General features: G+C 43.5%; 2 protein-coding genes across 3 annotated transcripts in view; one reads left to right on the top strand and one right to left on the bottom strand.

Moving 5' to 3' along the window:
• Positions 1-26432, bottom strand: part of FER1L6 (fer-1 like family member 6) — a 125057-nt gene that overhangs the window by 71176 nt on the left and 27449 nt on the right. The window contains exons 11-18 of the mRNA XM_082433119.1: positions 21772-22124; positions 17590-17698; positions 16659-16830; positions 12210-12330; positions 9573-9673; positions 6240-6330; positions 3410-3529; positions 1743-1895 (exon numbers count right to left, since the gene is read on the bottom strand). Coding sequence (XP_082289245.1) covers positions 1743-1895; positions 3410-3529; positions 6240-6330; positions 9573-9673; positions 12210-12330; positions 16659-16830; positions 17590-17698; positions 21772-22124 — 1220 coding nt within the window. The remainder of the gene's footprint in view (positions 1-1742; positions 1896-3409; positions 3530-6239; positions 6331-9572; positions 9674-12209; positions 12331-16658; positions 16831-17589; positions 17699-21771; positions 22125-26432) is intronic.
• The window catches only part of LOC309646679 (uncharacterized protein), a 77657-nt gene that overhangs the window by 26209 nt on the left and 25016 nt on the right, over positions 1-26432 (top strand). The gene's annotated exons all lie outside the window — the stretch shown is intronic.

Below are 26432 nucleotides of genomic sequence, written 5' to 3'. Positions count from 1 at the left end.
TTACATGCAGTTATCCACTTAATCCTCAACCTCATCCCCATTTGAAGGATGAAGAACAGGAGACACAGAGATGTTAAGTAACATTCCCCAAATCATACAGCTCCTAAATATTAGCCCTGGAATTCACTAAGAGGTAAAATTGTATTCCCCTCGAATGCATGTGTTGAAGTCCCAACCTCTAGTACCTTAGAATATGACCTTATTTGGAAATAGGGTCATTACAGACAGAGTTAACATGAGGTCAATCTGGAGTAGGATTCTTATAAAAAGGACATCATAGGAAAAGAGACATGCACACAGGGAGAACATGATATAAAGATTGGAGTTGTGCTCCCACAAGCCAAGGAGCTACCAGAAGCTAGAAGAGATGCTTCTCTAGCACCTTCAGAGGGACCACGGCCCTGCCAATCCCTTCGTGTCAGCTTTCCAGCCTTCATAACTGGGAGATAATAAACTTCTGTGGTTTAAGCCACACGGTAGCACTTTGTTACAACAACCCTAGTAAACTAATACAAATTCCAACCCAGATTCACCTTATTTCAAAGCTCAAGTATTAAACCAGTACCCTGTAATGCCTCTTCTGTCTGCCCCCCATAACAATCACATCAACAGTAGAATCTAGCCATTGGATGCGCTTTGAGGCTGTCTAATCTAGCTGCCCACTGCCATATTCATATCAAGCGGACAAAGGACACATTGTAGACCTCCATTTAGGGAACTATTTTCCTGTAATGGCTCTCATGGGGCCCAGCTCTAGCCTCTGGAAACATACACGTGCACGCGCACACACACACACAATCACCCCACCATCCATGTGGAAGCCCTATGAACACAAAACCTCTATCATGCCGTCAAATCTCTCTTCTCAGTTAAACATTGTCATATCCTCACCTATTCTTCACATGGCATGGTTTTGAGCCTTCTGATCCCCCTTCTAAGGCAGTGGAAGAATAATTATGTTATAGCAGATAATCAGAATGCAGATTGGTAGGACAGCCCACTGTGAGTTGGGAAAGTTAATCAGTCACATCACATCCTCTTGTTGCCAGCCATTGGTGAGTGTTAAGCTTTCGGACCAGTCTTTCTCCATGTTTGCTCAAGTTCACTCCTGGGATAGAAGTGTCTTTGTAGTAGAGGTAAAATACCCAGGGTCTCCAGGAAAGGCTCAAATCTTGACTTAAAGACAGTAGGATCTATCCAGAGATTGTGCCTATGACCCTGTGTTCATGAATGGTGCAGGGACCCAAGATGAAAAGACTATCATATTTTTACAGTGTAAAACCGCCAGGAATCCTAAACTAGCAGTTCTGTGGAATAGCAACCTCTCCCCTTGTAATTTTCTTTGAAGTCTATTTTTAAAATATAGATGAACTCGTGTAAAATGATGCCATAGATAAATAACTCAAGAGAAAAGTAGAGAGGAAACTAATAGAAAAATGTTCATTCTTCTTAGTAATCAAAGAAGTAAAAATTAAAATAACCTTAAGGTACCTCCACTAGATTTAAAAAAAACACCTTATATGTGTCTGGTGACATAGTTATTGGAAAATTGGAAAATATTCAGCCCCAGGATGGTCTCCTAAAACACAACTTGAATCAAGAGGGGGCAAGATGTTCTAGTTGTCCTCAGACTTTTGAAAGTCTTAGGGTCAACTCAGAGATCTGGACACACACTAGGAATGCCGTGCAACCCAGGAAAAACAGAGATTCCCATCTTTGAGTCAAAAATAGTACGGACTTACTTTGAGGAAATGAGTTTTGATCTTCCCGCAGTGTTGACCCATCTGCTTCCTGATGGGGGAATAGAGCAGGTCCTTGGCGGCGATGCGGGCATATGCCACCCTCTTGTTGTTGCTCAACATCCAGATGAAGATGTCAGGGATGGTGTGCTGTGGCTGTGGAGGCAGAGGGGACGGATTTGATAGGTGGGTGTTTACACAGCACTTCCAGGGTTCTCCTATCCTGCAACAGCACCCCTTCTGCACAACAGGTTCTGTGACTTAAACTTTCTGGGTACTGAAACACCTATGTAACCAAGCAAGTTAAGCGTGGCTTCTTTGAGAAAGTTTTAGGTCACGGAAGCCCCATACGCCAAACTGCTTATCATGCTTTGACAATATGCAAGTCGGACCCGTGACTTGGCATCTTTGGTGGCCTATTTTTCTCCATCTGCAGAACAAACGTTTGCTCCACCTTCTCATGGATTTTTTCTTTGCAATCTTGTAATCATGATTTAGCTTCCAGCATTGGACCTCCTAAGAGCCAGGTAACATTTCCAGAACATTCAAATGAAACACCGAAAACAAATATCCGTGAATGTCTTTGGATGTCTTTCCATCTGCTCTTAAGGAAGGAAAAACAATTTTACAAGGGATTTTATACCTAAAATATAATTGCTAAATATTTTCGCTCCATTTTAGGAGTTTATTCAGGAGAAACTGTACTAAATTGCACAGAAAATTAGATTTTAAAGTTGAGCTAATCAAGATAAGAATTGCAAAATTCCCTGCCAAGAGGCCCATTATGTTGTAAGTGTTTGAAGTGCACATTGCTGAGCCAATATAGCTTCCAAAACAAAAGGGAGGCATATTGTCATAAACTAGGCTTTGACATTTTCGGACTGGAAGCAGATACTTTTTCTAACCCCGTAATCCTCTAGTGTAATTGGTACCCTAAGAAGGCATCCCCTCTCTCTTGACATGGAAACAGAGACATCCTTGTGGAGGTTTTCTGGCCACACGGTCAGTCAGTCACAGACCAGGTTTGAACCTTCTGGGTGCTTATTAAAATTCCTGCATTCCAAAGTGACTATCTCACGCTTGTTATACCTCCAGGGAATGATAAATTTGCAACGAGAAAAAAACCTTTCAAGAACAACAGAAGCAGTAAATCTGTACCTCTCCCTGAAAACTTCCGCCACAAAACCTAGTATTTAACAGAAGCAAATACGAGGACTTTTTTTAGATCATTCTAGTAGTCACCAGAAGATATTGCTTACAATTAACTTTAAAATGAGAAGCTGTTTTAACTTTTACTGGACATGAGTTTCAATTTCCTTACAGTTAAAAACCTATCAAAGATCCCATGTTTATTTTGACTTTTCTTAAGCCTATTAAGGAGTGTGCTTTATTATTATTATTATTATTATTATTATTATTATTATTATTTAGGAACATGCTTTTTATTTCGGCTGAACACTCAGGCTTCGTGAAAAAATCGATAAAGCTGTACATGTTTGGCTTAATTAAAAAACACCCTCCTTCACCCTTCAAACGAATAGTGCCGGCTCAGCTCAGCAGGGCTTGAGAGAAAACACTGCTCATCTTTCATTCTTATCAAACATTCAAACCCCACTGGGAAGATATTTGGTCTAATCTTCCAAATGAGCTTTGCCTTTATAGTTGATTACCTCATCCACAAGGAAGCGGATTTTTTCCACAAAGTTTTGGGCTGCCTGGATCATTTCATGAAGAGATAACTTTTTCTTCTGCTGCTGAGTGAGCCCCTTGGCCTCCTTGGCTATGGCCTCCTAAAACAAAACAAGAGTTTTATTTTGTACAAAACATACATTCTCCCACATTTTCCCAATCACTGTCCTAGGAGCCAGGGCCTAGGACAAGAGGAGGACTCAAGCTTCCTTTCCTTGAGACTTTGACAGTTGGTGAGGTGAAAGCAATATATGCAAATAACTAAAATGTGTAAAGCATCATGGGACCAGAGGGGCCAAAGCCAGGTTTTATGGATAATATGATATTTGTGCTGAGCAAAAAATGCACTGAATTCATCAGATGATAAGAAGAAAAAGTACAGTCCAGTTGGAAGGAACAATTACATATGAAGGCACATAATCAGTGAGGGTTCAGAATCGTTGGCACATAGATACATGGGAAGGGAGCATCGAGAGACAAGGCTGGGAGACTAGGCTGGGACAAGACGGTGAACAGCCCTGTATATCATGCACAAAGGAATTTGGCCTTTATCTTATGAACAATTGGGAGACTCCAGTGATTTTTTTTTTTGTTATAAATTTATTTATTTGTGGCTGCGTTGGGTCTTCGTTGCTGCGCGCGGGCTTTCTCTGGTTGCGGCGAGCAGGGGCTACTCTTTGTTGTAGTCCGTGGGCTTCTTACTGCAGAGCATGGGCTCTAGAGCACAGGCTCAGTAGTTGTGGCGCACGGGCTTAGCTGCTCCTCGGCATGTGGGATCTTCCCAGACCAGGGCTCGAACCCGTGTCCCCTGCATTGGCAGGCGGATTCTTCACCACTGCACCACCAGGGAAGTCCCTCCAGTGATTTTTTTAATCAAGAGCGATCTCAGCAGATTTGTGTTTTGGAGACCATTCCGGCTGTGGTATGGAAGGCGAACTGTAGGAAATGACTGTGAGAGCCCAGGCCAGAGACGCTACAGCACTCGGGTTAGGAAGTGGCCCTGGGGGTGAAGAATGGAGTGAGTGCCAGAGTCTCTAAGGGCCGGGGTCTCAACCTGGCCTGGGGTCAAAATGACCGTTTAGGGCTTCCCTGGTGGCGCAGTGGTTGAGAATCTGCCTGCCAATGCAGGGTACACGGGTTCGAGCCCTGGTCTGGGAAGATCCCACATGCCACAGAGCAACTAGGCCTGTGAGCCACAACAACTGAGCCTGTGTGTCTGGAGCCTGTGCTCTGCAACAAGAGAGGCCGCGATAGTGAGAGGCCCGCGCATCGCGATGAAGAGTGGCCCCCGCTCGCCACAACTAGAGAAAGCCTTCGCACAGAAACGAAGACCCAACACAGCCAAAAATAAATAATAACTAAATAATAAATAAATTTAAAAAAAAAAAGACCGTTCATTGTGAGGTATAGCAGGGGTCCCCAACCCCCGGGCTGTGGACCGGTACCGGTCTGCGGCCTGTTAGGAACCGGGCCGCACAGCAGGAGGTGAGCAGCAGGTGAACGAGTGAAGCTCCTTCTGCTTCTCCCCATCGCTCCCCATCGCTCACATTACTGCCTGAACCATTTCCACTGCCCCCACTCCCGCCCCAGTCCGTGGAAAAATCCTCTCCACGAAACTGATCCCTGGTGCCAAAAAGGTTGGGGACCGCTGAGGTACAGGATTCAAAGTTGATCCTTAAGCTTCTGATTGGAGCAACAGGTGAGGCTGGTGGTACCGATACAGGACAGGGAACAAGCTTCGGTGGGAAGATGATGGGCTGAGTGGGATACACTGAGTCAGAGGTGCTATAAGGCAAGCAGTGGACGTGTCCACCCAGAGGCCGGAAATGTGGAGAGAGAGCTGGGCCATGCAAAGTACTGAAATCTTGGGCTTGTTCAGGACAAAGACTGTCGGACACAGGAAACGAGAGCGCTCTGTGGGCTATCTGTAGAGCATGGGTATTGCAGAGACAGTCAGAGGTGCTGAGAAAGACATGGAGTAGGAAGCCGATCTTACATATGGTGGGAGTCTGGCCTCCTTGGAGTAGAGGAGGACACAAAACTTCATTTATTTTCTGGAAAGAAGGATGAGTCAAGCGTTCAGAGACTCAGGCTTTAGTCTCTGCAGTGTGATTAACTAGCTGTGACCCTTAAATAAAATCATTTAATCTCTGTGGGCCTCACTCACATCTTTAAAATGTCCCTGGCCAAACACTGAGTAATTTTATTTTGCAGAATTATCATGGCCTCATACAAGACGTCCCTTGGTGCCGTTGCTGGAACTGAAGTTTCAAGGAGAGATAATCAGGGTCTGACTTGGTCTGGCGTTTCTCAGTCATCACTCATTCAATAGGGACCGAACATCTCTAAGGCACTCAGCACTGTGCAGGGTCTCCAGGGCACAGAGAGGTACCAGCCACTGCCCTGCCCTCAGGTACGCTCATAACTTCTCACACAGTTCATAATGGGAGAACACCAAGGAGAGGTAGTTTAGTTATTTCTTTTTGTCTCTCAGTTTAGGAGGCAGAAGGTTAAGTGAAAGAGTCCACAGCCTTTGACAAAATACAAACGTCAAGAAAATGAACAAGTCCTACATCAGAATAGGATATAGGGCTGGTGGGCTTCTAGCTCATTCTTGTAAACATTCAATAAATGCTAGTTCCTCTCCAACTCACTCATCTATTTATTCCCTTCTCATTCTTCTATATCACACAGCTGTATAACTTTTAGAACTTTATCCTCATGTGGTCTATGACCTATGCTTCATCCATGAGGTTTATTTTTAAAGCACACGTTTTAGTTCTTTGCAAGTATAAATAGATTTTCACATACCAGCTCCTGCCAACAGAGTGTAAGTCGTTTCTTATCTAAATTGGTTTGGTTCAACCTCTTGGGTTTCTTTTCCACTTCAGAGACAAAGGCACTATAAGAGAATAACAATTTTGAAACCTACTTAGTGAAAATTCATTTATATAATTCCAGAGATTTGCAAGTATACTTTCTGCAATACAATGGGAAAGTTGATGAAGCCACAGAACCAAGATTTTTCATTTTGGATTAAGCAATAAGGCACTAACTTTTCTATGAGACAAAATGAGAATGGGAAATAGTGCCAGACCTCACATTAGTTTTGGGGATGTTTGTTTTTCTACTTTCTTTCAGTATATACCTATTGTGATTCCTATCCAAGTTCATAACAGCAAACACAAAATAATGCAGTTTTCCTTTACCTTACAAATTTAACACACACCAAAGTGTTCCTGAAAATTGTATGTAGAGCAAATATTTTAGACTCAAAACTGGGCTACGTCTTCACATTTTTAAAACCATACAAAGGACTGAATAGTAACGTTTTGAGGGATGAAGTTAAAAATGTGTTCAACAGGAAAATGGCAATGGTTATGAATGCAATTGAAGGAGAAACAGAAATGACTTTAAATTTGGGGAAATAAGATATTCCCTCATCAGCAATAACTTAAATTAAAATCGATACCATTTTCACTTACTAAAAACCAGGTAATATTCAAGGTTGATAATATTCAAAGGGAAATAGTCACTCTCCTCTATTATGATAGGAGAGTGTTAATTATTATAATGTTTAAGAGGTTATTTGACAGCATCTATCAAAATTTAAATGTCCATATAATTTGATCCAAAAATTATACTAGTATTCTATCCTTCAAAAATAACTGAAAATTCTTGCAAAAATATGTTTACTTAGTAATGTTTATTGTAGCATTGTTTATAGTAGCAAAATAAATCAGAACAACTTAAATGTAAGGGACTAGTTAAATACTACCTGATACATATCACGTGATTGAGCACTGGGGATGACTATTAGATACTACTGTAGAAAGATGCCAGTGATACATTGCTGAGTGAAAAAGCAATCTGCTGAACAAAGTGTGTGATACTTATGAAGAAATAGAGTATTTTTATGAATGTGTGTGTTTGCAAATGCACAGAAAAAAAGGAAGACAAATCAAACTCTTCTCTCTTGAGTGGGACTGGAGAGAGAGTTGAGAACACTTTTCCTTTATACATCCTGCATTTTGTTGTTGTTGAAGATGAGCATCTAGTATTTCTGTGATGAAAAGAATCAATTACAAAGGAACGAAAGGGGGATCTAAGATGCCATACCTCCCAGGGAGGGGTCCCACACCAGAGCTCTGCCTGCTGGTAATTGGAAACTTCAATCAGAAATTCTCTTTGGACATACTCGTCATTGCGTTTTCTCTTCATTTTTAAAAAGAATAAAAAGGAGTCTATTTTGAGGAGGGAGTCTTGGTGCCACCTGTCTACCTTTCTTTCCTAGAGGCAGAAGGAATCCATCCCACTCCCAGGATGGATCGGCTCTAGGAAACATTATGGACGCTTCTAACCTCTCTCCCTCCCTCACAGGGGGAGAAATAACTTATTTCCCCACCAGAATGGGGGTAGATGACTTTGGCACATGATTCTGTTCATTCCTCCTCTTTCAGCCCCAGCCCACTGCCACCTGTGGGCAGCCTCCTCACCTGTACGCAGCAGGTGGTCCGTCCCTTCTGGGGGGAAGCACCAAGTCCAGCTGCTCAACCTCAAACAGGTGGGGGGACCACAAAGTCGCCTTGACCTCAGGTACAAACTTTTTTTCTCAAATCCAGGTTTACCAAATATAAAATGAACGTTTGATCTCTGTCTGACCCTCATGAATATTTTTTTCAGTTGGCTTTAAACTTGAAGAGAAAGGGGAATAATTATCACCTCCAAGTAACCCCCTAGTAGAGAAAAGTTATTGTGCTATTAATTTGCCCACAATTTCTAAAAATATGACCGTGAAGCTTTTAAAGATGCTTCAAGGGACTTGCAGGTGACACTTAGCTCACAGCAGGAGTAGCACTGATATATATTGCTTCTATATGAAAAACAGAAAAGAAATAAAGAGAGAAAAAGCTACATATTTATTACTTTGCTTTCTTTTTTTTAAGTAAAAAAGGCTTGGGTAGTTGAGAGATTAGGAAAGACAAAACTTACAAAGCTGAACATGAGAATCTATTAATTTTTTTCTTTCCATCACATGAATAGCCACTGCTTTTCCATTGATTCTATTATAACAAATTCTCATTGTTGGTCAAGTCTTGACCTAATTCATCAGGTTGTTTCCTTATGGGGAAGGCAGCCTCTAAGATGGCCCCAATGATCCCCACCTCCTGTTCTTCTTGCCATTGTGCAATTCATCCCTTTTGAAAATGTGCACTGGTCCTAGTGACTTGCTTCTAACAGAAGACATCAAGACTGATGGGATGTCACGTCCAAGATTAGGTTATAAAAGACCGTGACGTCCATCTTATTGGCATGTTCTCTCTGACTCTTCTTTCTTGTTCACTCTGATGCAGTCAGCTGCCATGTTGTGAGAGGTAGCTTGGAGAGGCTCACGTGGCAAGGAATTGAGAATGACCTCCAAACAACATCTAGCAGAGAACTGAAGCCCTCAATCATCCTCAGTCCAACAGTTCATGAAGAACTGAATTCTGCAAATGTCCGTATGAGTGATCTTGGAAGTGAGTCCTTCCCAGTTGAGCCCTGAGGTAACTGTAGCCTTAGTCAATGCCTTGATTGCAGCCTGGGAGAGGTCCTGAGCAAAGGACCCAGCTAAGCCACACCTGCATTCATGACCCAAGAAACTGTGAAATAATAAATATGTGTAAGCCACTAAATTTGAAGGTTATTGTTAGTCTGTAATAGATAACTAATACACCCTATTTTTTCATCTTTTATTATATTGTCTACCTCCTGGAATAAGAGTCATTAATTGGTGCTTATTAATGTGGTGTATAAAAAATTCTATTAAATAGCATTTGATATAACTTATCCATCTAATTGCCAGATAGTTGTTGAGTACCTACCAGATGCAAAGAGCCATGCTGGATGCTAACACTACCAGCATTTTTCTTGTTTCATAAAATGTCTCTGCAGTCTTTCTTTTCTTCTCTTTTCTTTTTTTTTTCCCCCTTTGCTTTATGTTTTAGTTAAGTGTCAGGAAGCAGTAGTAAGCCCACAGTTGCAGCTAAATTACTGAACAAAATTAAGATGGATATAACACTATTCATTGCCCATATGAATGCATGTAAAATCGACCATCTTCTAAGGTAATTAAAAGCTGATTCCATATCAGCTGAGCAGTACCTGCTTTGACTGATGAAGTCGCTGAGCACCATCTTCATTTTCTCTTCCGGGGCTTCCTCTGAAATCTTAATCAGTTCTTTCACTTCTTCTATACCTTCTTCCTGAAAACAAACCACAGAGATGGGGGGATGAGAGGTGGGAATGAGACACCATAGTGGAGATACTGATTCTAACACCCACAGAAATAATATTGAGCTAATATTTTGTTTTGAAAATGAAGGAACATATCTCTTGTTTTTTCATGTATGTCTGAACCGGGAAATGCTACTACATTCTAACTTCGAACCTTCCTTTCTTAACTGGAATTGGTCCAGATTCAAGTCTTCTCCTGTGTTGCTCAAACTCATTGTTTCTGTCCCAGATTTATTCCTGAACTGTGTCCCATTTATTTAGAATCTACCTTGTGAGGGAAACCTAATGTCATGGGAAATACCTAACAAAGTAGAGTAAATTAGATAGAATTATCAAAAACTTCAAAAGCAATGTTCATGCCAGTTTGTTATATAGGAGTAAAACCACGCTGAACAATCCCTGAAACTAACAGGCTATCAATTCTTCTGATTATGGGGGTTTTGTCAGGGGTGGGGTGTTGAGGGAAAAGAAGACAGGTTGTATATGACAATGGCTATATGCTTGTGTACTTAATCATTGTACTTTTCCTTTGGGTCCTAAATTCTAGGGTTCCATTTCATGGCCTGGAGGAAAATGGCACCCAAGGGGCAATGTACATGTCACCACTGCTTTGCTAGAATCTACAAAAACGACATCCTCCATCACATGCCTAGGGACATATATTTCCCTCTTTCCGCCTTCACTATAAGTACAGGCAACATTGTGGGGCGGTTAAAGTTTTAGGCTTGGGAGTCAGACTACCTACGGCATCCAAATCCAGGCTTTATCAGGTGACCTCACCCACTTCTGCCCAGTTTCCTCATCTGTAAAATCTGGTAATAATGGTACCCACCTATAGCCCCATAGGGAGATGTGAACTTCTTCAAACCGTGCTTGGTGCTTAGTAAACGTTCAGTCAGGTTAGCCATGATATGCCGCGCACGGCAGGGATCCTGGCTCTGAGAAAGAACTAGAAACAAGTGCTCAAGGCTACTATGGCCTCTAGGGATTAAAATATTCTGATTTGTTTGGTCAAGCCTTTTAGAAATAAACTATTTTGGCTGAAGGAGAAGCAAGACCAGCCGTAAAAAGCGAGTCCACGGCCTCCCCATGGCATGACTCCAAACCCGGCCTCCATGACCGCTTTCAGACTCCGCCTCCATGATGCCTGGAATCCCCATGGCCAGAGGCAATACTGTGTTTTTTTATGTTTTGTTTTCTTTTAATTAATTAATTAATTAATTATATTTTTGGCTGCATTGGGTCTTTGTTGCTGCATGCAGGCTTTCTCTAGTTGCGGCGAGCGGGGGTTACTCTTCATTGCGGTGCGCGGCCTTTTCATTGCAGTGGCTTCTCTTGTTTGCGTAGCACGGGCTCTAGGAGCGCGGGCTTCAGTAGTTGTGGCTCACGGGCTTAGTTGCTCTGCGGCATGTGGGATCTTCCCAGACCAGGGTTCAAACCTGTGCCCCCTGCATTGGCAGGTGGATTCTCAACCACTGCGCCACCAGGGAAGCCCCCAATACCGTGTTTTACACAATTGGAGACAGAATTATAAAGCAAACGGGAGAGAGAAATGGGTGCTTTCCTTAGTGTGGGTTTTCATGGAATGAGAGGGATCAGACCAGGGTCCCCTTGTGAGGCAGAGTGGGACAGAGAGGAGAGGACACTGGCCATGAGATGTGTGGGCTGGAAAGAGAAATGTGAGAGTAAACGAAAAGGAATCACAAAGGGAAGGAGATACCAAAGAAGCAGTGTTCCCAGGTTTTCCTCCCCCCTCCACCTCCCAGGGGTTGGGTGGGACAGCCTAGCATTTTTTGCATATAGGTGCTGTTTTAAATACTTTCACACATTCAATTCCTCAAATAATTCTGAAGGAAAAGAACAGGATATGATGGAAGAGGGTAAGAGGGAGCGAGTAAGAAGGTTTCTCTGAGGAAGGGCTTAAATATGAGGCCTAGAGGTTGACTGGGCTTCACAGGAGAAACATGAAGGGGAAAAGCAGCCCTGGCAGAGGGAACAGCATGGAGGTGGCTAGGAGGCACAAAGGAGCTTGGTTTCTTTGAGACACTTGAAAGGAGACCAGCATGCTTAGAATACAGTAAGGAGGAAGAGCACGTGAGATATAGGACTGGAGAGGTGTCAGGGCTTGAACTTGGAGGAAATTGTCCACCTTGTTAAGGATTTAGGATTTTATATTAGTTGAAGCTAAGATCTATCAATTTTGTGAGAAAGCTGTCCATCCCTTGCCTTTGGAGATTGGGAAAGTGGCCTATCCCTAGGTCCTATAACTGTTAGAAGCAGAGCAGGGATTTGAATTTGGATAATTTGATTTAAAGTCAAGGGATTTTGCAAAATGTATTCTCGTTCCCCTGGGTCCATGTGGTAGGAGCCAGGTGTCCTCCAAATGCAGCAGCCTCAATTAACGTGTATTTAAACTGAGGTCAAGACCCTCTACTGGGTGGAAAAAAATCCCCTTTGCCTCCAGCTTCCCAATATTCAAATCCATCACCTGTCAGAGTCACCTACCAGGAGGTCTGCCATTTTCTCCAGCATGTTGGACCAATGCAGCCTAAACGTCTGGTCTCCCCAAGAACTGGTGAAATAGACACAGGGCTTCTTGGCCTCGAATGGCAAATAGTTGTAATTCCTGGGAAAACACATTAGGTCTGGAAGTTAGTTGGTGATCAGTGTTTTTCAGACAATCCCAGTAACCTGTTCATGTTTGTATGTTCTGGGTGGGTTGGGGGAAGGGTGATGACAAAATAGTCAAACTATTAATTCCATCCTTAGCCTTTACTTGGGGATCCACGGACAATAAGCGACGAACTGTTATATGGCTACAATGGTGAGGTAATAACAGCTACCACCCTCTGACCCAGGGCAAAGTTTAGAAATGATCGCCAGAGGGAAGGCAAGCCCTCTTCAAGGAGAAATTCTCTTTCCAATTGAGAGAAGAGAGAAAGGAGAAAAACTAACATATTTTTCCTTTTAACGTCTATATGCTAGGCCCTGACTGTGTAAGGATCAATTGAGATAACAGATGTGAATGTATTTTATAAACTGAAATCGCTAGAGAAATCTAAGAGGGTAATAATATTAATGAAGATGAAGTCATGTGCTCCAAACTAAACTTCAGCATTCCATGGCTTACCGTCCATTCATCCATCCATACAAAATTTATTGTTGCTGGGCATTGGTGCCAGTAATGCAGATGACCTGCTTGACTGAGAAGGGACGAGAGGGATGGCAAAGTAGCTGGAAGGGGAGCTGTGGAGCCAAAGAGAATGGCTGATGGTGATGGTTGGATATGCTTAAATGATGATAAGAAAAAAGTTAAGAGGATGAGACTGAAGACAGAAAAGAAGGAACTAACTGGTAGAATTCAGTTCCCAAGGAGGAAAGGGATGGATGTGAAAGCAGGGAAGATGGGAGAGGTGTAGCAAAAAGCTGAAGTTCCCTGCCTAAAGACAGCTATATTCTTAACTAGGTTTGCCCCCAGCCGCCTGTAATTGTCCCACAAACACCTGGGTCTGTGTGAAGAGAAACGTGGAAGGCAGGCCAGAGCACATTTCTTGTCATGGGCGTGGTTGGACAGGTGGCCCTAATATATGTGAACAGTGTTTGGAGTCACACACGCTTATAGAGGCTGGGCTGGGGTGGTGAGGTGAAAGAGAGAGCTTTGTTTCCATTCCAAAAAGCTACTGAGAACTTCAGCCTGAAAGAATGCATGTTGTTCTTTTTAGCTCTTCAACCTCCAGATTTCTTCTAGAGGCCATAAAGTTAGCAAAGGTGCCCCATGGTCTGTTCTGCAGAAAATAAACCAGCAGGCATCCATTCAGAAGAGAAGCCAAATAAATTCTTGGCAGAAACTGAGGTTATTATTACAGCAGGAGAACAAAATAAAAATTAAAAATAAAGAAGTTCAGAAACTGCTCTTTCCTTTATCTTGTGAAAAATTATGGCACTGAGAATCCTGCACCTAAATAAATTCCCACTCATTGTTGCACTTTGTTCCAAGGTTTCTTTGGTTTGGATGATTTTGTGCTAATGATGTTCAGAGCCTCTGTCTTTGGTGCCCAGGGTCCTCCGGGTCTTACTGGGTCTGCGTGGTCCGGGATGTGGTGGTCTTTCAGGCAAATGACAGTGCAGATGGAGGACAGCAGATGGGAGGGCACCATGTTGCCAGTGGGAAGAGAAGCCTGCCAGTTTGAATGGCTGCCCTGACGTACGACCGGCCTTGTGACTTTGGGCAAGCCTGGGCCTGGAACCCTAAGAAGCAAATGATGACCCGACTCTGGATGTCTTGTGCTCCAATCTCATTCTTGAGCTCCGGCCCCGTATCTGAGTTGTATGTGAATGCACGTGCTTTGTATAGCTGGAAAGCCCAGAACAAATGCAGGGTGATGTTTTAAGTGTCCTGAACCACCCCTTATACGGTGGTATTTCAATGGAGGCAACAGACAAATTGTGTGTGTATGTGCATATGTGTAGATGCTGTGTGTGCACATGCGTGCGTGTGTGTGTGTGGTGGTCTATTAGAGAATCTTCCAATTCAGCTGCTGCCACCCTGGCTTGCCACTATGTGGACAGAGCCTCGATATAGTGACAGGAATATAAAGCCCCAAAACACCAGCATGACATTTTGGTCTCTTCGAGCCAGCCTGTCAGTACTAATGTGAGGTCCATCTGAGGGTTCCTTAGAGCTCTCATTTCCTCTCAAATCCTTCCCACACTACATCCCCTGACATCCCCGCCAACAGTCAACAACGGGCTAGTCTAACAGGGTGGGGATGTTTTCACTGCGAAAAGGATCCTGGCGAAAGGATGCAGAGTACCACTGAGTCTCATAAAAGCCTCCCAGAGCTGCAGATCCTGTTCATTGAGGTCCTCAGTTTCGAGAATGGACAGAGAAGCCATTAAAGGACTGGGAAGTTTGGGGTTCTTTTTGGTGCATGTAAAGGAGGGTGGCCAAGTATGGCTGCCAGGGACCCATAAAAAAGACCCCAAAGAAGGTGGTCCGTGGGAGGATGAGGGTGGTCCGTGGGAGAGACAGGATTTAGAAAACGTAGGCCATGCTCAAAAATGAGAGGACAAGAAGCTAGGATTATTTTCACTTACTGCTTCCTACTTTGTCCTAGACAATCGCTTTCTATCCCTTAAGCTCATTCTCGCCCTTTAGGATGTCACCTTGGTTGTGACTTTTCCCAACTCTTCACCTCCTCCACTCCCCCTCTCTACCCACATAGTACCCTGCGCCCAGCCCAGTTACAGCGTGTCCTTAACTCATTCAGAAACAGTTATGAGCGTCTACTACGTGCCTGGCGTGGAGATGAGCAGATCCAAAGGTGAACAAGACACAGTCCTTTGCCCTCAGGGTGCTCAGTCTGATAGGGAGACAGACTAGTAAAAACGTCTTAATGCAGTGCGATTAGTGTTTGATGGAGGTGAGTAGAGGAGTCCAAATAAGACTTGGGGTTCAGGGAAGGGAACTTGAACTTAGTCTCGGAAAGTAACGGAAGTTAGCAGTTCTGAGGAGGGCGCTGGTTGCCTGGCAGAAAGAAGAGGTGTTCACAGGCCCAGACGCAGCAAACAACGGGATCCACTTGGGGGATGGCGCCGCAGGCATGGTGGAGTTTGGGGAATACCCAGAGATTACCGTAGAGAAGTGGGTAGGGACCAAATCAACAAAATATGTCCTCTGAAATTAATTCTGAAAACCACAGACAGATGTCAATGGCAATGTCATTGTATGATGTCAATCAGGGGACTGGGGAGTTCAGATAGATAGTTTGGTGAATTTCTTGAATCAGATCCAAGCCAGGTAAGAGGTGTTTAAAATAATTTAGGCCAAAGATGCTGGCAGGCCAGATTAAAGAAATGGCAATAGAGAACACACTTGAGAACTCGAAATGACCAGACTTCATCACTAATTGGATACGAGTAGGAAGGGAAAAGAGAACAATTGCCAACTTTCTGATCTGTGGCTTGAAGGATGCAGACAATGGTATGACCAGTGTCTGAGATGGGAGAGATAGGAAAAGGGGCAAAGTTGTCTGTGAAGACAATGAGTCTGGTGAATAATCCGGGGACACCCAAATGGAGGTGTTTGGACCTGCTGCTCAGGAAAGAAGCCCGTCTGGGGAAATAGATGTGAGAGCCATTATTCTAACGGTGGTCAGTAAGCCATGGGTTCGTGCCCAGAGAGAGAAGAGCAAAGATTGAAGAGAACTAGCAATGTGGTTCCAATCCCCTCACATGTGAACGGGGAGAGCAGTGCTCTCTTATGACAATCCAGTGAGATCATATTTTTTTACTCATAGCATAAAGCTCAGAACACAGAAGAATCTCTCTACGTGTGGCTTTCCCTTCTCATAAACCATTTGGTTGACATCACTTTCTTAAGACAGTTCTATAATTTCACTTCTCTTTGCATGTTGAAATGTTACTTGGATTAAAGATCGGTGAGGGTACATGTAGGTGCCCCAGCAGTTTTCTGAAACGGTCTTTTCTGGTGGCTGACACTCACTTTTTGAGTTCTTCAGTTTGATTGTGGGCAAAAATAAGATAATAAATCATGTATCTAATAATTCCACCAACTTGAGTTTACATTATATTCAGATGACTATAACAACTGTTAATAGGATTTTGGATTGCAGTTTTAACATCCGACCTTCCTACTTTGTTATGCTTCAAAGTTATAGAATGAATGGAGCTTCAGATATGATAATAATAACCATCATCATTGCTCTGCCCTTAAATGAATTCCCTGGATGTGTCGTTTGGAGAGTTGTCAACATGTTACTAAGAATTCAGGAGAGTGGCATTTACCATGTTGCCCTTGTTTGCACCTTGTTCTTATAACTAAAATAAAGAGTGTTTCCAGTTTTAGGGAAGAACTGAATCAAACAGTCCCAGAAATTGGTCAAGCTACTACTGTCAGAAACCCCAGCTACTCTCACCTGCTGTGTCTCCTACCTGTTCCCTTCTGTCACGAGTGGCTTCTCGGGGTGAGTGGTGGAGACCATGGGCATGGCTGCGTCCCCTTCTCCTTCATGCAGCAGTGGAAGGGCATCTTCTTCAGCTTGGTCAACTGACTTCCTCCTATTCCCATGATGTGATCCCCCATCAATCAAGTTCCCAAAGTTACCTGAAGAGCCAGTAGCAAGGGGAGAAGGGCCAGGTGTCAATAAGCAGAATCAGGCTGCTTGGCAGAAGGGATCCAAGTTTATGTCTTCCCAGGGCAGGGAAATAAGCTCTCAGTATGAAGGTAGAGTGATGGTCAGACCAAAGAAATAAGATTAACAATAATACTAAGCCATCATCAACATACATCTTAGGTTCTTTTTTGTAAAAATTACTTAAGTTACAAATTAACTGGATTCCATCTCCATTTCATTTTGCTCCACTGCTGGAGAACTTCCCAAATATAAATCAAGACCTTCTCTGACAGAATGGTCTTTCTTGGAGTGGTTTTCCCAGATGTACATCAGTCCAGGAAGATTGCTGGGAGTTATAATAACAGCACCTATTATATGTGTGGCATGTTGCATGCATTAACTCATTAAACCCTTGCAACAGCTCCATGAGGAATTATCATTATCCCCATTTTATAGATGAAGAAACTGAGACCCAGAGAAATTAAGTGAGCCTAGGGTAAGGGAACCAGAATTAGTAGTCCAAGTCTGTCTGAATGCAAATTATACTCTTAATCCTTTTTTTTAAGTATGAAAATAAATCTATCCCTTACATATTGACACCAGAGTGGGCAAGGATTTATTCATTTCTTCCTGAGGTGCAAACCTCCAGCAGAGTGCTACCATCTTCACATAACACACTAATTCATTTATTTAAGAGGTAGGCATAAAGTTCATGCCATGTGCCAGGCACCGTGCTTGTCTGCACTTACCAATAGAAACTTCAAAGCTAATGGGTTTATCTCCAATCCTCCGGTCAATCATGGTAGCTTCAAAAAATGCTCCAAAGAGTAAAAATTCCTCTTGTTTTTCGGGTACAATCTATAGAAAGAAAAAAATACATTAGACAGGGCTGGCTCTTTTTTTAGCAGGAGGAAGCTAAATTAGTGATGCCAACCTGGTCCAAGGTAATTTATAGAAACTTGAGTCTTGGTGTCAGCCTGGAATGGCACATAATTTCCCCTCTAATCAGACTGGCAGAAACCAGGACCTACAAATTGCAAATCCAAATTCAGCCATTTATCTAGAATGATGTAGTCGCCACCTTCTGAGCTTCAACCTGACAAATTTCCTTTTATTTTAAAGGTAAGCTTGGTATACATATCTTTCTAGAAGGCTGATTGTTCAAGGAGCATGTGTTGCTGGGACACCACATGACACAGCATCACATTTCTGAGCGAAGAGGCTGAATGAGCTGGATTTATAGTCTGTGCTTTCTGGTTTTACCCTTGGACTTATTAAACTCAACAGAAAAAGCAATACGGTTCATTTAAGGAAATAAAGCAGTCGTGGCTTCATAGATTAAGAGCTCCCTTCAATCAAGAGCCCTGACCTCTGTTCCTCTCTCTTTTTTGAGACCCTTCCTTCACACACGAGCCTCCTGTGCTGTTGGCATCAGCAGGAAATGTTTCTATTGACCAGAAAGTGTGGGACAGGGTGGGGACCCAGTGCTGGCTCTTAATCACAGAGCACACACCACTCCCACCTGCCACCACTGTGTCCCTTGGCTGTAAGCCAGCCCCTTATCGCACCTTCCTGGGGCCAAGTTTACTATCTGGGAGGAGGTTAAAAACCACTCAGAGACCTGAAGGGAATGGAGGCCATAGAGCCTGGAAGAGGGACAGCAGGTTCCAAGGCCAGGCAATGCCCTCTTCAAATCCCAACTCTGCTACTTCCTAGCTGTTGACTTTGGGCAAGCCGTGTCCATTGTCCGGGTGTCATTTTCCTTGTCTGTGAAATAAACATCATAGTAGGACCTACACGGGGAAGAAATGAGATCATCCATGTGCAATAACTATTATAAAGCCTACTCATATCAATGCTGCAAGTGGCAGTCACCATAAGTATTTCAACTATAATTCATGTCTTAGTCCCACCCACCCTTCAAGGTCCAACCCAAATGCCTCTTCTTCTGGAAGCATCCCTTGACTCCCTGAGTTAGAAAAATGATGATGGTAATGTTTAAAGAACTCTTACTATGTGTCAGATGTGGTATTAAGAATTTTACCTACATTACCTCATGTAATTCTCATAACTATCCTAGGAGGGGGATCTTTCTATTATACCCATTTAAAGATGAAGACACTGCAATTCCATGAAAGATTAAGCTATCTGTCCAAAGTTACTAAACATGACTAATATTTATTGAGCACTTACTATGTGCCAGGCTCTGTGCTAATATGCACTTTGTTGTATTAATTCATTAAATCCTCACTGTGAGCCGATGAAGTAGAGGTTATTATTGGAAATAAACCTAAGGAGCTTATGTCACTTGCTCAAAGATTCAAACAGAGGGAATGTTTGTCCAGAGGCTGGGGCAGTAACCACTGCACCATACTGCCACATCTTAGACCCAGCTGTCTTACTTGGGAGCCCAACATTTTAATCATTATACTGCACTCACTCCAGGAAATAATAACACTTTCTCTGTCCCTACTTATCGCACTTATCACTTTCCACTTCCTGTATATTTATTTTGTATGTCTTATCTCCCTTTCTATAACCATAAATTTCATGGAGTCAGACTCTATTTTTATTCCTTCCAATGTTGAGGATTTAAAAATGAATACAAAGTTTGACCTAATGGAGAAAAGTTTTGATGGTGGTGATGAGGGTGAGTTTCGAAAGCCAGCACCATGGGATTTCATTTGTCCAGATATGCAATGAGAGTAAGGCTGCAGCAAAGGAGATTAGAGCTGGAGGACCCTGGAGAGCTAAAAAAGAAGAAGATGCTGCAAAAAAAGGATGTTACCATGTTGGTAAGGGCGAACTCTGAGCTGTTGAGGCTCTGAGAAATGTAGAAGCCCAGTGTGGTGGTTTTAAAATATGTCCACAAATTCTTGGAAAATCTTCCCCTTAAAAGGTGAAGGCTAATTCCCTGCCCCACCCCTTTCAGCATGGCCTGGACTTGCTGCTCATTTCTAACAATTAGAATGTGGCCTAAATGTCAGGGTGTGACTTCCATGGATTTGGTCATAAAAGACAGCAGTTTCTGCCTTGCTCTCTCTTGGATCACCCACTCTGGGGGAAGTCATCTTCCATGACGACACTCAAGCAGCCTATGGAAGGGTCCGTGTAGTGACGAACTGAGGCCTCCTGCCCACAGCCATGTGAGTGCGCCACGTTGGAATTAGATCCTACAGCTTGAGTCAAGCCTTCAGATAACTGCTGCCCCTACCAACATCTAAATGGGAACCTCATGAGAGATTCTGAGCCAGACCCACCAAGCTAAGGTATTCCCAAGTTCCTCACCCACAGAGGAAATAAACATTTGTTTATTTTGTGCTGCTAAAGTTGGGGGTAATTTGTTATACAGCAATAGATAACTAATAAACACAGCAAGGAACTGACCACAAACCAGAAGCCAAGATTAAGAGAGGAGGGAGGAGAAATAAGGGTTTGAATGAAATAAGGGTCTGAATTTTGCCCTCTCGTACCACGCAATAGCCAAGATGGCCCCCTGGCCTTGTAGAAAAATGGACGCTCTACCCCACATAAGTTCCCAGTCACCCTGGCTTTCTGCTAGACTTTACTTTTTCAGATGGCCTCAGCAAAATATCTTGAAGATATTGACAGGTTAAAGAAATCTTCAACTAGCCCCTTTCCACTTTGCAATCTCTGTTTAGAAAAGAATGGTTGGTCTCAACAGGGACAGATACAGGGGATATCAGTTTAGGTGGCCACTAAGCTACCCACAATTTTTGGCAAAGTCCAAAAAAAGTCAAGCAAGGTGGAGAGCTCTGAATAACCTTCCCCTGCTGGTGGGAGTAAACCATAGAAACACACTGGTAACTACAGCAACAGCCAAGGTGTTGCCTGCTCACCATGGATGTGCTAAGAACTCTGCAGACTATTTTACAACTATTCCCTCATTCACTCCAGGAGGTGCCTACGACAGAGGGACCATTACCACCCCATTTTGTTGATGAGTAAACTGAAACACGGAGAGGTGTTAGTATCAGAGCCATGAATAGGACCAATCCCCAAGATTTCCAACCCTGAGCTACAACCTCTCCCCCACACTGTTTCTTAAGATTTATTTGCTCCCAGCAGTAAAATTAAGTGGCTCTTCCAAAGTTAAGGTGACCTACATACTAAAAATCCTTCCATCTGTCTAGTCTCTACTAGGAATGGACAGCTCTGGGAGACTGGCCATTACCTCCCTTCCCCATCTGCAATTATTGCCTGGATGACCTGAGAAACACACTCCCAGAGGCAGAATCATCCAAGCTATAAACTACCCACCAAAACATAAAATTCCTTCGTTTGCAACTACAAAGTACTATTGCTGAACTAAACAACTGAGAGGATATTCATCGTTTGTATTCCTCTTGGAGCCCCAGATCTCTCTACCATAACACAGAACTGGGCTAAAAGATGCTGCTGTGCATTACGTTGAATCACAAGCAAAGATAACCATTCCGTCCAGTTGTGATTTCCCGACAGCTGTCGGGGCAGGAGAATAGGTTTCTCAATTTCTTTCATCCCACAGCTTGTCACCCACTCTTCCTCCTCTTCCTCCCTCATCCCACATTATCTCACATCAAGAGCGTATGCTAAGCTCACAAAACTGAACAAAAGTAGGCCACGGATAGACTGCAGTCCATCACCCCACCACCCACTCCCACCAGCTCCCCCAGAGCACTTTTATTTCTCTTTTACTTTGGTTGCCATGGGAATCCGTGTTTGGGGGGGACGCGGATGGAATGTATCGTGAGCAGATGGCTGTGATGTGAGCAGGAAGAGGCAGAGGACCAGCCCCGGAATACAGGGCTGAGCCAACACATGTTTTGCAGGGGCAGTGTCACCTCTGCGGGTCTTTGGAAGCCTGTGGCAGGTGCTGTCCCTGCTCTGGGCTCAAATCACAGACACGGTGGAGCAGTGCTCAGACCTACCTCCAGGGGCACATCGAAAGGCTCCACCTCGACCTCTGTTGAGTTGGTTTTGTCTGAAGCCTGCTGGGCTTTTCCATCATCAGTTTTGTCACCCTTGTCTTTACTTGAGCCTTTGGAAGATTTGGAGTCTTTGTCCTTTGAAGACAGCTTGAGCTCCTTGCGTGCCTTGGAGAATTTAAACTCCTGTGCCCCTCCCAAGAGGATCTCCACAGCAATCTCCACCAAAATTCTGCCCCTGAATGACACGCCTTCTCCGAAACCTTCATTCAATTCCTGGTAGTCATCCATCAGACCTTGGTTCCTGGGTGAGCCATACAGGTTAATCCAGGCAGGTCCGAATGTGGGTAGAAAGCCTGTAAAAGATACCAAGCTTTAGTTGCCTAGTTATGCTTTCAAGCTGGCTATTTTTTGCTTTATGAAAATTGGGCACATTCATTTAGAAATGTAAAATATAAAGAAAAGACAAGAGAAAATATTTACAGAATATCCTGTCACGGGGAGTTCCCTGGTGGCCTAGTGGTTAGGATTCTGGGCTTTCACTACCATGGCCCAGGTTCAATCCCTGGTTGGGAAACTGAGATCCTGCAAGTTTTGGGCGTGGCCAAAAAACAAAACAAAACAAAACCAAAAAGAATATCCCGGACTTCCCTGGTGGGACAGTGGTTTGATCCCTGGCCCAGGAAGATCCCACATGCCGCGGAGCAACTAAGCCCGTGTGCCACAACTACTGAGCCTGTGCTCTAGAGCCCGCAAGCCACAACTACTGAGCCCGCGTGCCACAACTACTGAAGCCCACGTGCCTCAACTACTGAAGCCCGTGCGCCTAGAGCCAGTGCTCCACAACAAGAGAAGCCACCGCAATGAGAAGCCTGTGCACCACAACAAAGAGTAGCCCTCGCTCGCCGCAACTAGAGAAAGCCCGTGCACAGCAACAGACCCAATGCAGCCCCCCAAAAATTAATTAATTAATTAATTAAAAAAAAGAATATCCCATCACCAAAAGCCACAACCACCATTTTGCTATAATCCTTTCTAGTCTTTCTTCCATGCATGTCTACACTTGTCTACAATCACAGTAAGACTATGAATGCCAACTTGCATCCTCATCTGTTCACTCATTGATCAAATGTTTATTGACTCCTAACATGTGCCAGGCATCATGCTAGATACAAAACACAGAGCCCACTAGAGAATAAAGCAGATACAAACATAAAACAAATAAATATTCACATCACATTACAAATGCTATGAAGGAGATATATCTTGGGCAGCAAGGACAAAAAACAGGCTGGTGTGACGTGGAGAGAGGAGTTAGGCAGAGAGAGAGGAGAGAGAATTCTGGGCAGAGGGAAGAGCACATGGCAGTTGGAAAGGGGCTTGGAGATAGAAGGAACTGGAAGAGAAAGCCAATGTGGCTGGAGTCCAGAGAGTGAGCGGGTGAGAAGAGTTTGGAGAGGTGAGCAGGTCTCAGGAGGCTTGATAAGGATTTTGGACTTTATCCTAGAAATTACGGGAATATTTTAGAGGGGTTTAAGCAAAGATGAGACCTAACCGGTTGTGTGTTTTTAAGATCATCCTGTTTGCTATGTGACGGGTTCTAAGAATGGATGTGGGCTGCTGTATATAAAATGGGTAACCAACAAGGACCTACTGTATCGCACAGGGAGCGCTGCTCAATATTATGTAACAACCTAAATGGGAAAAGAATTTGAAAAAGAATAGGTACATGTATATGTATAACTGAATCACTTTGTAGTACACCTGAAACTACCCAACATTGTTAATTAACTACACTCCGATATAAAATAAAAAGTTAAAAAACAGCTAAATAAAGTGCTAGGGCAAGTCCCGAATCAGTTATCTTCATAGGTGGAAACAGAAGTCCATGCTGGTTTGATTTCGTTTTGCTTTGTGTTTTGTTTTGCATTTGTTTAGTTTCCTGTTTTAGTACCACGTTTCTGTCAAGACTTTAGCTTTTCCCCTAAAATAGAAATAAATAAGTAAATAAATAAATGAATAAATAAACAAAAATTAAAAAAAAAAAAGAATGGATGTGGGCACACTGGTTCAGGCACCAGTTCTTCATCAAAACTCAAGACATGGGCTTCCCTGGTGGCGCAGTGGTAAAGAATCTGCCTGCCAATGCAGGGGACACGGGTTCGAGCCCTGGTTCGGGAAGATCCCACATGCTGTGGAGCAACTAAGCCCGTGAGCCACAACTACTGAGCCTGCGCTCTAGAGCCCGCAAGCCACAACTACTGAAGCCCCTGCGCCTAGAGCCCGTGCTCGGCAACAAGAGAAGCCACCGCAACGAGAAGCCCACACACCGCAATGAAGAGTAGCCCCTGCTCGCCGCAACTAAACAAACATCACGCACAGCAACAAAGACCCAACACAGTCATAAATAAATAAAATAAATAAATTTTTAAAAATTTATATTAAAAAAACCCTGAAGACAGGGGTGGCTTGGATCAGGGTGATGATAGCAGAGATTGAGAGAAGTAAATATTCTGAGATATGTTCTAAATGTAGAACTGAAAAGACCTGGTGATCTTAACTTACTCTTAGCATAAGTAGTTTCCCTTCTTAATACAGAGCATCTGGGAAAATATACAGTGTCTATGCAAACATCTCTTTGACAACAGAATATTCCATTTTGACAGGCAGTATATAGCATGGTGGTCCTGAGCTTGACTGCCTGGGTTCAAATCTCAACTCTCAGGTCTGCTATTTTCAAGCTGTGGAAGTTTTTTAACTTCCCAATGCCACAGTTTCCTCAACTGTAAAATGGGGGTGATAATGGTACCTATCTCACCCATCAGGATTAAAAGAGATAATACTAAGTGCTTCACACAAGTCTTTAAGAGATGTCTAGAATATTAGCCATTACTCTTAATAAGTATATATATCATAATTTGCTTAACAATCCCCCCGCTTTTTGACGAGGAAAAGTTTCCATATGCATTACTGTTATCAATAGTTTTATGCCTGAAAACTTCCATTCCCCCCCCCCGTCCCCCTCCCATGGCCCCCGATGTCTACTTTTTAAACCATTGTTATACATCTCCCTGAGCCCATCAAGATGTTTCTGAAAAGTTGTGGGTAATGTGTTTTGGTTTTTTTTTAACTTATTTATTTTTGGCTGCATTGGGTCTTCGTTGCTGTGTGTGGGCTTTCTCTAGTTGCAGTGCGCGGGCTTCTCATTGCGGTGGCTTCTCTTGTTACGGAGCACGGGCTCTAGGTGCATGGGCTTCAGTAGTTGCAGCACGCAGGCTCAGTAGTTGTGGCTCACAGGCTTAGTTGCTCCACAACATGTGAATCTACCCGGAACAGGGCTCGAACCCGTGTCCCCTGCATTGGCAGGTGGATACTTAACCACTGTGCCACCAGGGAAGTCTGTGGGTAACATGTTTATGTCTGGTTGAGAAATCCTGTAGGTGGACAGAGTGTGCTTTCTGCATAAAGAAATCCTGTGGCAAATCCTCCCACATCATGAATATTTAAACAGTAGATATTTATTAAGGCCTTTCTATGGTGTCACTCTGTGCAGGGCACAAAAATGTGTAAATCTCATTCTCTGCTTAAGCCAAGCCTTCAGTATAATGTGTATGTGTGTATATATATATACATACACACAAACATACACACATATACACAAATATATACATTGATCAATGCAAATTTGTAGTGCAGAGGAAGACTGCATTGGGATTTAAAAAAGGGAAGGTAGATTGAGGTATTTAGAGAATTATCAGATATGAATTTAGGTTTTATAAATAAAGAGCTTTATCTTGGGTGAAAACTCCTTTGCCTGACTCAGTGGATTAGCTGGACTCTCCCTTCTGGCCCTGGCTTTCTGAGTGCAGAGTAAGCAGGACCTCCCTGAAATACTCATGCTCTTGAGTTCCCATTGTGAGTTGAGGGCACCATATTTTTTGGACCATTTAAACAAGTAAAAACCAGGACTTCCGTGGTGGCGCAGGGTTAAGAATCTGCCTGCCAATGCAGTAGACACGGGTTCGAGCCCTGGTCTGGGAACGTCCCACACGCCATGGAGCAAGTAAACCTGTGCACCCACAACTACAGAGCTTGCGCTCTAGAGCCCGCAAGCCACAACTACTTAGCCTACGTGTCACAACTACTGAAGCCCGCACGCCTAGAGCCCGTGCTCCGTAACAAGAGAAGCTACCTCAATGAGAAGCCCGTGCACCGCAACAGAGTAGCCTCTGCTCGCCGCAACTAGAGAAAGACTGCGCGCAGCAACGAAGACCCAACGCAGCCAAAAGTAAAAATAAATAAATAAATAAATAAATATTTTAAAAAAATAAATAAACACGTAAAAACCTTTCTTAGCTTGTGAGCCATACAAAAATACGTGGTCGTCCAGATGTGGTCCATGGATCACAGTTTGCCAACCTCTTATCTAATCTAAACTCTTCATTTTTCAATTAAGAAACCTAAGGCCCAGAGAGAGGGAGTCACTTCCTCAAGGACACACAGCAATGTTCCTGGAAGACACGGGACAGGGAACAAGCCTCGTGGTTCCCAGAGTCTGGCTCTGTTCACCACCCTGAACCAACCCAAGCCACAGACCACACAGAGGATGGAAGGTGCCTAAGACATTGTCTGCTCCAACCCTCTCTTTTTGAAGATGAAGGCTC

This window comes from Balaenoptera physalus (genome assembly GCF_965194825.1).
Source record: "Balaenoptera physalus genome assembly, chromosome: 17".
NCBI classification, from domain to species: Eukaryota; Metazoa; Chordata; class Mammalia; order Artiodactyla; family Balaenopteridae; genus Balaenoptera; species Balaenoptera physalus.
Note: the sequence above shows the minus strand (reverse complement) of the source record. Positions and strands in the feature narration are given on the sequence as shown.